Source organism: Morus notabilis, unplaced genomic scaffold (assembly GCF_000414095.1).
Source record: "Morus notabilis unplaced genomic scaffold, ASM41409v2 Scaffold174, whole genome shotgun sequence".
Classification (NCBI taxonomy): Eukaryota; Viridiplantae; Streptophyta; class Magnoliopsida; order Rosales; family Moraceae; genus Morus; species Morus notabilis.
Window position 1 is genome coordinate 24,111 of NW_010364838.1, and position 14,697 is coordinate 38,807.

The 14,697-nt window shown below is 30.8% G+C and overlaps 1 protein-coding gene across 1 annotated transcript; it reads right to left on the reverse strand.

Annotated features, from left to right (window-relative positions):
• Positions 1 to 513: 513 nt before the first annotated feature.
• On the reverse strand, positions 514 to 4,219 carry LOC21399048 (probably inactive leucine-rich repeat receptor-like protein kinase At5g06940). The gene is made up of 2 exons (XM_010107022.2): positions 1,863 to 4,219; positions 514 to 1,121 (listed from the first exon to the last, which is right to left on the reverse strand). The coding sequence occupies exons 1-2, from the start codon at positions 4,162 to 4,164 to the stop codon at positions 751 to 753; spliced, it is 2,673 nt and encodes an 890-aa protein (XP_010105324.1). The 5' UTR covers positions 4,165 to 4,219; the 3' UTR covers positions 514 to 750.
• Positions 4,220 to 14,697: the final 10,478 nt, after the last annotated feature.

A 14,697-nucleotide genomic window follows, 5' to 3' on the forward strand; every position in this document is an offset into this window, starting at 1 on the left:
CATACCAGATAGAGGTTTGTGTCGTTATAGATGGTATCAGAGTATGTACTCAGTCAGAAATGTGTCCAATAAAGACGTTGGGCCTCTAAAAGGTGGGGTGATTGTAATAGTCATCAATTTCTTGAGACAAGAGGTCCAAAAAAGAATAAGTTATACAGTCTCACATTGCTTAGGCTGATCATAGGTGATGGTTTATAAGAAATGACACTACCTCCTAATGGTATAAGACCTTTTGAGATGAAACCTAAGAACAAAACCGTACAGGCTCAAGCTCAAAACAAACAATATCATACCAAATATAGGTACAAGTCGTTACATGATGAGCTTCATACAACCATGCGAGGTGGCGATTAGTCAGATTTGGCTTCATTTTCAATTTCAATTCTATCAAACATCAATGTTCTCTTTTCCTCTCTAAAATTCATCCTCTAATTTCTTTCCCATCCCTTCTCCACTCTACCAAACATAGGCTTAATTGTCAAATCTAAAATTCACAGGAGAACATTTGTTTGGTCATGCATGAGATTAAATATCAGCAACATCTCTCGATAATATATATGAGATGCCATTCATAGGTTGTGAACTAATAATATTACATTGTAAAAGCCAATAAGATTTGATAAAAACCCCAAAACAGATTCCAGTTGGAAGATAGACAAAATCCATGCCCAAACTTACCCTTCCCTATCAGAATTGGATTTACATTAAAGGCAAAGTAGAGAGAAATGGTGTAGTTTTCTTGTTCAGGTTTCAAACTGGGACTAAATGATCTTGAAAAGCAGAGAACTCTACACTGGAGACATTGGTCTTTGAACCAAGAGACTGCAACAACTTCACGACTTCAAACATCGATGGTCTCTTCTCCGGCATCACAGAAGTGCAACGGAGAGCGAGATCAAGAGCTTCTAGCATCTCTTGTTGCGAAGAACTTGATACATTGGGATCAAGAACCTGAAAAACTCCATTTGTGATGTTAACTTTCCTTCTCACCCACTTCACAATGTCAAGGGAATCGACTGATTCAGATTGCTCAGCTGGCCTGCCTGTGACTAGCTCTAGCAACACAACACCAAATCTGTACACATCCATTTGTTCAGTTGGTTTCTTACTATATCCATATTCTGCAATCAAAAAACAAAATGAGAATTAGTTGTTGAACTTTTCACTGTCAAATGTTGTGCTTGTGCAATACTAGAGTCTCTTTTGACATTATTTCCTAGAAACCGTTTTTGGCTGAGTACAAAAGCCGCTTTTAACAGTGTTTGGATAATTTTTAAAAAGAGTTATGGCCTTCTATATGTATACGAGCTTCAAGTCAAAGCCAAGAAAATTGGGCTTCTCAATAAAGCTTTCCTAAGTAGACTTTGAAACTTGTAACAGAGCTTCAATAAGACTTTTCAAAAACTCAAATCAGCGAACTAAACGGGCCCTATATCTCATTCCAACATTTTTGTTGTTTATTAAAAAATTTAAGCATCAATTTTTTCTTTGATTAAGGTCTTCTAAGAATTTGGTAAATTCATAATTTTTTACTTTTCTTCTACTAACTTAAGCACAAGCAAAAACAATGCCAAACTGGTCTGAGATGATGCTACAAAAGCTAGTTGAAAAGTTCAAAGACAGCTAAATATATGAAAATATAGTACGTTAGTTAAAAGAATCTTGTTACATACTCCTTCAAGTAGATGTCTGTAGTTCAATATATGCAACTATATTATATTAGTTTAAGAACCAAACCATATACCAACAAAAAAAGAAAAAAAAAAAAAAAAAACAGTTTAGTGGAAGGAAAAAGTCAACAGAGACAGTACTATGAGTAAATATGATAGCAAGAGATTTATAGAATTTCTCAAGTTTCTTACCTGGTGGATTGTAACAGGAGAAAGGAGATTCAGATGTTATTGTTGACTGGAACGCAGCTTCTCCCACAATCCGATCAAGAGCGAAATCTGTCAGTTTTGGTTCAAAATCCTCATCCAGAAGGATATTTCTGGATTTGACATTTCTGTGGAGTAAATGAGGAACATAATCCTTGTGAAGATATGCTAGTCCTTGAGCAACCCCAATTGCAATTTTCATTCTAACACTCCACTCAAGTCGAAAATCCTCTCTGCTAATCAAGTCTCCCAAACTCCCATTAGGTTGGAACTCATAAATTAAAAAGATTGAATCCTCAGAATGGCAAAATCCCAGAACTTTAACAATGTTCTTATGCCTGATCTTGGCCAACGTCTTGATTTCGACCTTCAAAGCTTTCGAGGACTGAGTTTCAAAGTTAACAAGCTTCTTCACAGCAACACGTTCACCACTAGGCAAACTTAGAACGTAAACTCTTCCGAAAACTCCACCACTTCCCACGGCACTCTTATCATCCATTCCCATAACCAAATCATGCTCGGTGACCCTAAGAGGATAGAAGAAAACCGAACGCCACACACCAACTTGGGATCTCCGCTTGTGTGATCGTTGGTACAAAATAAACCCGGCAACAACAATCATAGTTCCAACAGCAAAAGCCAAAGAGATCAGAGCACATGTCAATGTTGTAAGACCGGCATCATGGTGTCCAGGCTCTTCTTCATCAGAACACGAATTTGGCAATCCCGGGCCGCAGAGATCAGGATTCCCTTGAAGAAACGAAGCTGGAAGACCCGAAATCAACGAATAGGGAACCTTTCCAGATAGCCGATTGAAGGACACATTGAACAAGGCAAGCTTCAAATTCTGAAGCCCTTGAGGGATTGGACCGGTGAGATTATTATCCGAAAGATCGAGATAAGTCAAAACTGGTAAGTCAGCAAGAGAAGGTGGGATTTTCCCAGTAAGGCTATTGTTTGCCAAAGACAATGACACAAGTTTCCTGCATTTTTTCAGCGCAGGAATTTCACCAGAAAGGGAGTTGTGGGAAAGATTTATTATACTCATAACAGGAGAGTCGCAAAAGTTCGGAGGGATTTCACCATAGAAACCATTAAGAGAGGCAGAGAATCTATACAAGCTCTTGACATGTCCAAGACCCTGAGGAATTACACCTGTGAGGCTGTTGTTATCTATCTGAACTTGCTCAAGTTGAGCAGCCATGGCTATGGACTCGGGTATTGGCCCCGAAAAAAGATTGTTTTCAGCTCTAATAAGCTTGATTTTGGGCAATGACCATAGCCCATTTGGGAAATCACCAGAGAACAAGTTGTTCTGAACTTGAAATCTCTCAAGATTCAAGCACTCATTAATGGAGCTAGGAATTGGACCACTAAATAGATTTGTATGAAGACTAAGGTTTATAACACCCTTTTTACTACTACATATATCATCAGGGAAAGACCCCAAAAGCTTATTCTCTGAGACATCAAAAGACACCAAGTTCTTGAGAGAAGAACCTAGTGTTTTAGGAACCTTTCCAGTAAGATTATTCTGGGAAAGGTCCAAAATGGTCAAGCTTTGCAAACCCAGAAAAGACTCAGGAATCTGACCATGAAAACCACAACTTTGCAACAAAAGCTGCTCAAGCCTCTCAAGCTTCCCAACATCACTGGGAATCTCACTCACCAAGTAAGGATTTTGAGACAAATCAAGAACAACAAGCTCAGACAAGTTCCCAAAAACAGAAGAAGGTACATTACCCAAGAGCAGATTGTTGGACAAGATAACAACTTTGAGCTTCCTCAAAAGTCCAATGCTTTCTGGGATTTTCCCCTCCACATGGTTCCTGCTCAAATCAAGCACTTTTATTGAACCAAGCTGAGAAATCTGATCTGGGATTGTTCCCCAGATGAGATTGTTGCTGAGATTCAGACTCTCCAGAGAGCTACACCCCGAGAGCTGAAGAGGAATGGGCTGGTTGAAAAAGTTGTCAGCAAGGTTGAGATAAGAAAGATTGGCGAGTTTGCAAACTGAGGAAGAGATTTCGCCGGAAAGATTCAGGCTTTGGAGGTTTATGGAAGTCACAGAAGGCGGTGAAGTTGGCGAGCAAGTGATTCCAGTCCACTTGCAGTAGTGAGTTTGTGAGGTGTTGGACCAAGTGGAGAGAGAATTCTTTGAGTCTTCAATGGAGGATTTGAATGTGAGGAGAATTTCTAGCTCAGATGGTGAAGATGAGGTGTGAACGAAGAAGAATGTGAAGAATGTTAGAGAGAGAAGTAACGGGTGTTTGCAGGATTTGGCCATTGGTGTAGAGAGAGAGAGAGAGAGAGAGAGGTTGGTTTTTTTTTTTTTTTTTTTTTTTTTTATGAAATAAGAGAGAGCTTGGTTTTGGCTCTGCTGTTATTTTGTATACTATTATATATCTGTGTGAAGTGAGAGAGAGTGAGAGAGTGAGACAGAAATGGATCATACTGGGAAAGTGACGGATTGGAGGGTATATGAGCAAAGTTGCAAAAAGAGGCAATCATAGCTTTTTGAGTACTATGATCTAACTTTGTCAAAAAAATATATATATACTTTGGTGCACCGAATTCTAAAGGTAAAAGGTTAGAGGAAAAGAATTATAAATAAGAGGATTTTTACTTTATGATGTGAAAAAATAATTATTAGTAGATTAAAAATTTACGTTAAAAAATAAATTAATGAGAAAAAAATAGTTAGTAGATGAAATTTAAATTGTGTTTTAAATTAACGACACGAATGATACCTTTTATTTTTCAATTTTCAACTATGTATCAGCAACATATCTTGTGTGTAATTTTGATTTTGATCTAATTTTAATTAAATTTAATGATTGATTATTATCGGTACCGCAGAAGAACCTTAGACATAAATAAAGTTGGAAAGATTAAAAAGGTTTCTCGCCCCAAGGAGGAAATTTTTTAGTGTAAAAGATTCTGAAGTTAGTCGTAGATATTAAAAAAAAATTAATTTTTTTGGCACGCTGACACAAACGTCCAAGACTCGAAAAATGCATCAAAAAGATGCATAAAACTAATCGAGGTTCTTTTGTTCTCTTTCAATCGTATATGAACGAAACTTTTCTGAAGCTTTCAAAGTAACTTTTATACTCTGTAATCTGTATTGAGCAGAGATGCAGGAGAATCAACCATTTATTAGTTACTTCTCAATCGCCCAAAAAGAGTGGCGCCACGAAGAAAAGGAGCATCATATTTAACTTATGGTATTGTTTGTTTCACAATTTAAATTAAGACTTATATTGTATATGTGAGAGAAAAAATATTATAGTAAAAAAATTAAATTTAAATTTTTATTAGAAAAAACACTATAGTAATAGAACGTGAGTTGTGACTTGAGTTGTGAAAAAAATAAAATCTTAATTACTTAGGAAAAAAATAATAATTAACTATTGGATGTGTATATATAATATGTATATATGTACATATTATATATGGTGTTGATGAACCGTTAGATTCTTTTAAAATCATCTCATATTAGAAAGATAATACAATTGAACAGAATTTAAAAATAAAATAAATAAATAATAAATAACAAATAATAACACAAATAATTTCTCAGGTTTGCCTTCAATTCTTAATTTGATCCATATTTTAAAATGTCTAATAATTAGTTTCGTTAGTAGGTGTTAAATATTTGACAAAATTTATGAAAATTAGGGATTAAAATTAAAAACATTTAAAGTTTGGGACTAAAACAAAGCAAAAAATAAGAGTTAATATTCATAATAGCCCCTAAATTTTATATGTTTTCATATTCTTTTAAATATTTAACATCTAGTTAACATAAGAACCGAAACTAAAACAAAATAATAGATCAGAGACTAATTGTGGAAGGTTTTAAAAATCAAGGATCATTTACGAGATTAACCTCAATATAACAGTTTAAAATTATATCCCACCAGTTTAGTATTTTTTATATTGTTAAATTTTTTTGAAAATTATAGTAAATGGCATATTTTTGAAACTAAATTAAGTAAATAGTATATTTTAAAACTATATGAAGTAAATAACAGTTTACCATATAAATGTGTCATTTAAGACTGACAAAAAATAATTTATGTGCTAAAAAATCTTTATTTATGTGTAAAAAAAATTTAACAGTCATAAAAAAATGAAAAAAAAATCTTTTTATTAGTCATAAATAAAATATTTGCGCAATAAATTACTATATACTTCATGTAACTTTAAAATATGTTATTTTCTTAATTTAATTTTATGAATCTGCTATATACTACACCCTCCCTTAAAATTAGGTCCTAATCTTTTTTTTTTCAATCTAAACATATTCAGTTGTACTTGTTCTGTTTTTGATTTTCGTTATTAATGTTTTATTATAAGATTACAAAGAATCCTAAGAAACATTTAAAATACATAAAGAAGACAAGATTTGACTTCTTGTGTATGATGAAATTGACCTTTCACCCAAGAGACATAAACCTTAATCAAAGGAAAACTATAGTAGACTTGATATATACGGCATTCAGGAACTGTTTTTTTCTCCTCTGAAAACTGAAAAATGGTTGTCAGGCTAGACGGAGTTGTGACGCCGCACTTATTGAGGTTTAGGCTCCGTTTATTTTATAATTGGAATCACAATTTTAATTTTTTAGTATAATATTTTTCATAAAAATTTAAATTTGATTTTTTTTATTATAATATTTTTGCTTATTGAAATTCACTTTTTAATTCAAATTCTCAACTTGAACCGTGAAATAAGGAGTCCGGAAAATTCAAATCTCTTCATTCTAGTTATTAAAAAAAATATAAAGAAATTTATGATAAAGTGCTAAGAGAATAATTTTTTTTAGTGATCCTCTGACGTTAATCAAGTTCTTTATTAGTGGGGAAAAAAGAAAATAGTAAAATTATCAAGCAATAACCATTGTTGTTTCATTTAAGCTGTGTCACAATGTAAAACACAAATCTCATTGTTTTCACCAAAAAAAAAAAAAAAAAAACCTGTCTCTTTGTTTTATGGGAAAATTTTACTTTGCTACTATTTGTTATATCGAAATTTGAGTTTGGTACTCTTTGTTTTTCAAAATTTCATGTTGGTACCTCGACCTTTTAGAAAATCTTTTTTTGATACCTCGGAGCCATTTTTTAGATACGAAAATAAAATTTCCCTTATTGTAAAAATTCATCTCTTGACCAGAATTTTGAAAATAAAAAAAAATATTTTAAAAAGGTGTTAAACCTGTAGAGTATAATCATTTTTTTAAAAATTCATCTCTTCAAAATCGTTTTCTAAAATCCTTTTTTCTTTCAAAATTCTAGTCAATAAATGAATTTTTAAAATAAAGGCAATTTTATCTTTTTATGTCTTAAAAATGACTCTGAGGTATTAAAAAAATATTTTCTAAAAATCGAAGCATTTGCATAAAATTTTTAAAAACAGATAATATTAAACTCAAATTTAGATATACCAAAATGAAATTTTCCCTTGACAATATATTAAATCAAACATGACATTTGATATTTATAGTTACTGGTGGGGTGGGCAAACCGCTAAGGAAGTGTAGTGTGACTAGTGACTCGAATCTTCTCCCTCTTGGAGCAAAGTACTTGGCCCTCACCTATTGAATGGGGGCGAGATGGCAAGAAAAAGTTTTACACGAATAAATTAAAAGTTCTTTGATATGGCATTAAAAAGATTAATTTATACTTTATGAACTTTATTGATCAAATCTCATTTTGGTTATTAATTTTTAAAATGTTATTCTAAATTAATCATTTCATCAATATGACTGTAAAATCTTAACAAAAAAAGACATGGTGTGTCCTTTTAAACAATTATGTCCTTACAAGTAAAATTATAAATTTAACCCTTACTAAATGACATTGGTCCTCACCTATGATTTTTTCATCTTGATTTTGACGTTGGATAGATAAAAAAATTAATTTGAGACAATTTCATAGATTGAGTGCTCATTTTAAGACATTTTAAAAGTCAATAATCAAAATGGAATTTACCTATAGTTTGAGACTAAAAATGAGATTACTCCTAATTAAAAAAAAAAAAAAACCAGAACAATATTACATTGCTCTAAACTTTTGTCAAGTTGATTTTAAAGTTCAAAGTGTATTACCAAAATTAAAATACTAGAATTTATTATGAAAAAAAAAAAACCAAATAGTTTATGATGCAAGTGCAATTTACTCATTTTAAAATTAATCCAACCCCTGGTTACATTTTTTTTTTTGGGTATTTTACACATTTGTCCCGTGAATTTGTATGATTTTTACAACTTACATCATAAATTTTTAATTTGGTAAGTTGTCCCCTCAATTTGTAAAATTATTGTAATATCCTAAATTTTGATGATGATTGTACTAAATTAATATCGAAAAAGCACATTCGATAAAAAGTTCTAACATTTCAAGTCAAATGTAACACAAATCTTTTAATTACTCAGTTTTTTATCTCTTAAATCTAACAAAAAATTTGGGCAAATTTAATAAAATGAAGCACATTGCAATAATTTTACAAATTCAGGGGATTGATTATCAAAATTAAAAATTTGAGAGGCAATTTACTAAAGTAAGATAAGTTTTTTTAATCAAACTTTTGTTTTCCATGTGCAACTTGATCTTTCATACATACTCTACATTGAAACTGGCCTCCAAATTCCCACCGTTCTAATCTAGTTTACTAGGAAACAATATTTACAGAAAATTCTTTAATTGTTTAGTGAATTATCTGTAATAAGAGATAATTGTTTAATTCTTAAAGACAACCAATAAATATTAGGCTGCAGGGTTGAACCAGAGGCCACGAGCCCTAATATTTACGACTAGTTTGACATTGCTATGCTATTAAAAATTTCTATTGTTATTGTGTTGTTAGTCAGAAGTTGTTGTGACTAGAAACGTGTAGGTATTTGGTAAAAAAAAATTTTAAAGTTGTTGTGAATACCAAAAGCAAAAAATTATGTGTTTAGTAAACTATGTACAAAATTGTTATGAAGATATATAATGACTAAAATAGACATACTTTAACACATGTACTTATAATTAATTTTATTTCTATTTTTATAATCAATATTCATAATATTTATACACCAAAATACTAAAAAAAATATAATTTTCATTTTATTAATTAATATATATCTAAGAATAAATTAATTTTATTTAAGGAGATAAATTATATATCTATAGAGAAATTAAATAACATAAAGAACTGAAGGTAAATTATTTTTTGAACTTGCAACATTATAACAAAAATATAATATTAAAATTTAGTATAAGATATTAAATAAAATATATTCTTTAATTTATTTTGAAAGAAATAAAATGAACTGATTGAGAATTAAATTTTATTATTATAATTATTTTAATAAATTTAGACAATGTTATGAAAAAATAACTTCTGAAATGCTTTTCAAATTCTACTACGGCGCATCAGTTTTTAAAAGCTGGTGAACAAAATCAGGTTTTGCCATTAACCTGTTATAATTTCTTAAATAAAAAATAAAAGCAGACTCTAAAGGTAAAATACCAAATGGACCCTTGATATCGAGTATCTTCACAATGCTACCCATAATCTGTAGGTTGAATACCAACAGTTTAAGGTTGCAAAAACGTGAAAAGGTAAACAGTTGGGCCATAAAAATAATTTAAACCAAGAAATCAAAAATAAATAAATAAAAAAAGGAAAAAGGGCCACAAAAGTCAGACCCAAAAAAAACAAAAAAAAAAAGCAAATTTCAATAGAAGACAAATTCTACCGTATAGATCCGTGAGAAAGAAAAAATTGACAAAAGTGTTGCAGAGAAGAGAATAATGACAAAAGTCCACCTCGCACGTGACTTGAGGGACGTGCATGGGGGCCAACATGTTACGCTCACTGATCAGATCACCCCACAAATTTACAAAAAAAAAAAAAAAAAAAAAAATGAATGGACTACGCAATACAGTGCTTACTGCTACAGCTACAAACATTCTTTGTAACAAAATTTCTCATGACCAAATCGAAATATATACATTCGCATGGCCTCAACTCCCGCGGCCGTACCGTAAGGTGTAATATTTCTTGTATGAATTTGTAATTTTTTAGTGTAATATGGTAATATTTAAACAAATTATATATAATATAGTGGTAGATTACATTTTATTGAGTATTACACTTAAAAATAAAATGAGTGTTATATGAATGCACAAATGATATTATACGATGAACAAAAAATATTACATGTTTCGAATTGATACGGGTGAAAGACCGACGACATTTCTTATATACTCTATACAAAAAAACTTTTTCATTCTTGATCTTTAAGAGAATTATGCAATAACATATTGCAAAAAAAATAAAATAAATAAATACTAACATAATCAATAAGATTTTAATCTGTCAGATAAATATATATATATATTAATGAGATTTTGACCAGATTAAACATTAAAAAACATGAACTATGGTTAAGTAGTAAGTGCCCCTATATAGAAAGGTCATTTTCCTCATGTATGCCAATTTGATTATTCCACTTGGGGAATTCTCAGTGATAAAAGCCGACCCATTATCTTTTTTTTCTTCTTTTTTCTTTCTTATTTATTTTGAAGTTAATTTCAGGACTTATATCTTTTAAACTTTAACTTATCACGTGTCAATATATGGGTAGTAATTTTGGGACATGCCAACACAATCTAAATTTCACGCAAATTAATGATATGATTGATACGAAATTAAATTAAATTGACCCAAAATGAGCCTTTTGATTAAAATATAAAGATATTTAGATAACTTTTTAAAAAAAAATAATTTTTAACTATTCATTTAAATAAAATAAAAATGTAACATTTATAATTCACACATAAATTGTTGATATTAATTGTGAAAATACAGAACTGGGCAACTTTCTTACTAATAAGGAGTGACACGTTAATCGACTCATAAGCGGCACAAATTTAGATTTACACGACAACAACTCAAATTATCACCTCCATGTCATAACCCCATTAATTTCTTCCAAAATCTGTTGTGATATTACAAAATAGATGTAAATCAGGACCAAATTAATTTTAAAGGTTTAGAAATTAAATATGTGAAAATATAAAATTGAGAAATATAATTTCATGGTTTGATGGTAAATGACATGTTTTTTTTTATTATTTATTTTTTCAGGATTGTTTAGCCAAAGGAGAAGCCTTTTGCAAAAGAATAAAGATATATATGCAATGATAACTCCAAACTCTTCATTTTAGTGCAGGATTTTTTGTATCAAGATCATAATGGCTTGCATGTTCATGATAGGATTGATAAAGGACAACAAAGTTTTATTGATTTAGTAAAAAATAAAGTAGCACATAACTTGGACTTCAACTTTGCCAGCTAAGTGTACATCAAGAACCAATCAAAATCACCACTTATTGATCATCATGATCAATATTCTATTTCTCATATCCATATATACTTGGCTTCTTCAAGTGTTACAAAGTGTCAAGAGAGAGAGAGATAGAGTCTATAATTTGGTGAGCGACCATGCACTATGATTCATAATGACAGTATTTGTTACCTTTCAACTTCGTTTACCAAAATCCCCTGCAAAGTTCAAAGAAGTTGGTGAAACATCTCTAGAGAAATAAACCCACAATTTCCCTTTGGAAAGAGCATGTAAAAAAAAAAAAAGAGTGCAGCAAAAAGATGTTGTCGTTTGATGACTTTCTTAACGGTGTTGTATATGCTATGCGAAAAAGGTTTTGAGGGTCAGTCAGACAGACCAATAGGTAGGGCTGTCAAGCACTGCCACCCAATAACATTTTTACTGCAGAACTAGTAAAAAAGGAGCATCCGCAAGGACAATTAGCCTTTAATGGTTTAAATTAAACGGTGGTATGCACTACTAAATTGGGTGACCCAATAGTAATGAACTATTGTGATCAAATGTTTGAATGTTGGGTGGTCCTCTCTTAAACGTAAAAATGTCTGCTAATCCAGTACTTGATTTAGAATATGAGTATTTTTAATACTAATACATTCTTTAATACTAATACATTCAGTAGGACTAAGCTGACAAAGTTACTTGTCAAGAGGCAGGATCCACACTAGGAGTTTTAATGAACATTTCTAGGGTATAGGAAGCCGCCTTAGTAATGGGAAAAAAAAATCAGAAATAGCATTTAAGGTGGTAAAAAATTTTATTTATGTCATTGTACTAAAAGATAAACAATTGTCATTCAATTAATAAAAAAAAATAAATGGTCACACTAACACTCAATTATTTAAAATGACATAGATAATAAGTCTATAATATTACCATGACAAACTATGTATTTTTCTCTTAATAAATATTCAATAAGAGTATGCAATGCAGCTCGCCATTTTCCCAAACTTCACAAAACAAAACAAAACAAAAAATAATAAACATAATAGATCTAACGATCAACCCATTTATTTTGCTCATTTGAATCACTTCTAAAACGAAATCTCTTATAGTATCCTACTTTATACAATATAGGTTTTAAATTTAAATCTCATGCATGCAATCTATTGGCTAGCCCTTGTATTATGAGTTATCAGATCCTACAGTAAGGGCAACCGACCCTAGCTAGAAATTAAAAAAAAAAAAAAAAAAAAAAAGGGGGGGTGAAACTTCTTTTTTCTCTTTCAATGTTGACTTCCCTATGAAAGGTTTTGATTTTGTTTTTTGTTTTTTGTTTTTAAGTGGAACAAGTGTAACGTGAGAGGACAAACCGCTATCATTGAAAAAGATGTGCAATAATTTCTTAAACCGGCCGGAACAGAGACATCTACCTTGGTAGATCTATATCCAACGGACTACTAATGGACATGGTCAACTTCTGTTTTTATCTCAGTGAATATGAAAACACCAAGAGTATTCCGTTTTTTTTTTTTTTTTTTTTTTTTTTTGGCATATGTATATAGGCTTTTCCTCGGTCCTTCTAATGGAAGCCTCCTCTGATAACACATAATTATAAAAAACTTAACATGATGATTATTAAACGTAATATTAACTTAATAGAGAAGTAATACTAGTGAATTTGGTCATCTAAAAATTATATTACATCTTTCTAATATCAATGTTACATTTATTTACTGTCATGTTACGTTTTTTATATTTACATGTTACGATATTGGGATCTTCTTCAGAAACTATAAAAAAAACCTATATATATATTTCATCATTTTCAAAAGTTATTCTCTCACAGTAATATCAAGGATCAACGTCGTGACAGTGGAAATTTTTATGAGTACCGTTTTCAAATACCATGACTTATTTCGGTGATCAAGGAAGCTATCCCTTGATTATATATATATATATATATATACACACACACACACACATAGTGTAAGAAAAATATATGTAAGAGTCATATATTTTGTTAATTTATTTTATTTTCCTCATGTAATCGGATTCTAATGTAATCTGATGGCCAAAAATTATCTTGCGATTATGAATAGGATTGTTTTTCCTCATTACATGACCAATATAAAAAGTATTAGATACACGATCCCGTTTCAATTGCTTTAGGAAACTTGCATGGACAAATTAATATTGAGTTCCACTATATCCACAAACAAGGAGAGTAATATAAAAAATTGTTTCTAATGTTGTGAGGGAACTATGTCTGAAGAATGTTACATTTTTATTTACAAAAAAAAAAAAAAAAAGAATGCTATTTTTAAGTGTCAAATCAAACTAAAATTGCATTGTAACTAAAGCGCATATATTTAACTAAAATAATATTAATCAAGAATAAAATTTAACAATCCAAAAAATTCACTATTGGCAGAGTATTCCATCACAGAATTTCAAGCATTAATATATAAAGTTAAAAGGGAAAAAGGAAAACAAAGTGTAGTAAAGAGAAGACAAGATTGATAGTAATTCATAATATTTGTAACAAATAAGCATGCTTCTAGGATAAGCTTTCACAATTTAATAAAAACCATAAAAAGACTAAACCCTAGAATATCATTAAAAAAAAGGGGGGGGATGTTATTTTCCCCTTTGTGAATTGGAATCCCTTTTACCACCGCATTTCAGATCTTCCCCCACTTTTATAAAAAGCCTTATCTTTTTTGCAACACTAGAAATGAAGTGGCTAATGCAAAGCAAAAAAAAAAAAAAAAAAGAGAGCACTTTTTTAGCTTTAATAGGCCATTAAAAAGAAGGGGTAAATAAATGTATTTTTTTCGGGGAAAAACAAGCACCGGAATTTCCCATAAAGACAAGAATGTGGGGCTTGCAAGGATAGGTTATGAAAACCAGCAATGCTGTACTAGTGAAAGGGCCATTTTATGTAAAAAGTTGCCTACTAAAATGGTCAATATGCCATTATATAAGCCACGAGGAGATCCAAAAAGTCATAGCGTAGCTAATTTCTTGTCCCTGCTTGTTCCTTACAATATCATTCCCTCAACAACAAAAAAAAAAAAGTCAACAATATGGACTTAAATTCAATTATATAGGTTTTTAGCGTAAATTAAATTGGGTATTATTTTTGAAGCCTATTAATTTTGCTCATAATACATTAAGTGTTATTTTTTTTTTAAAATAGTATTTTTATTTAGGGAGATTCTCTGTACGCTTGACGTACCGGTACATCAGGTTTTTTTAACTGTTAAATCTGCATGTTTTTTTAACTTTTAAGTGATTTTATACAGATTTAACGAACAAAAAACCTAACCTACCGGTATGTTGACGTACTGAAAAAAGTCACACCTACTTATTCACCCAAAATTTGCATGAACAAATCAAATACACGATAGAAAACTTCGTAGCATTAACACACAAATATTCCCTTGTGCTTGTTTTTTTTCCACCCCCCTCCTCCC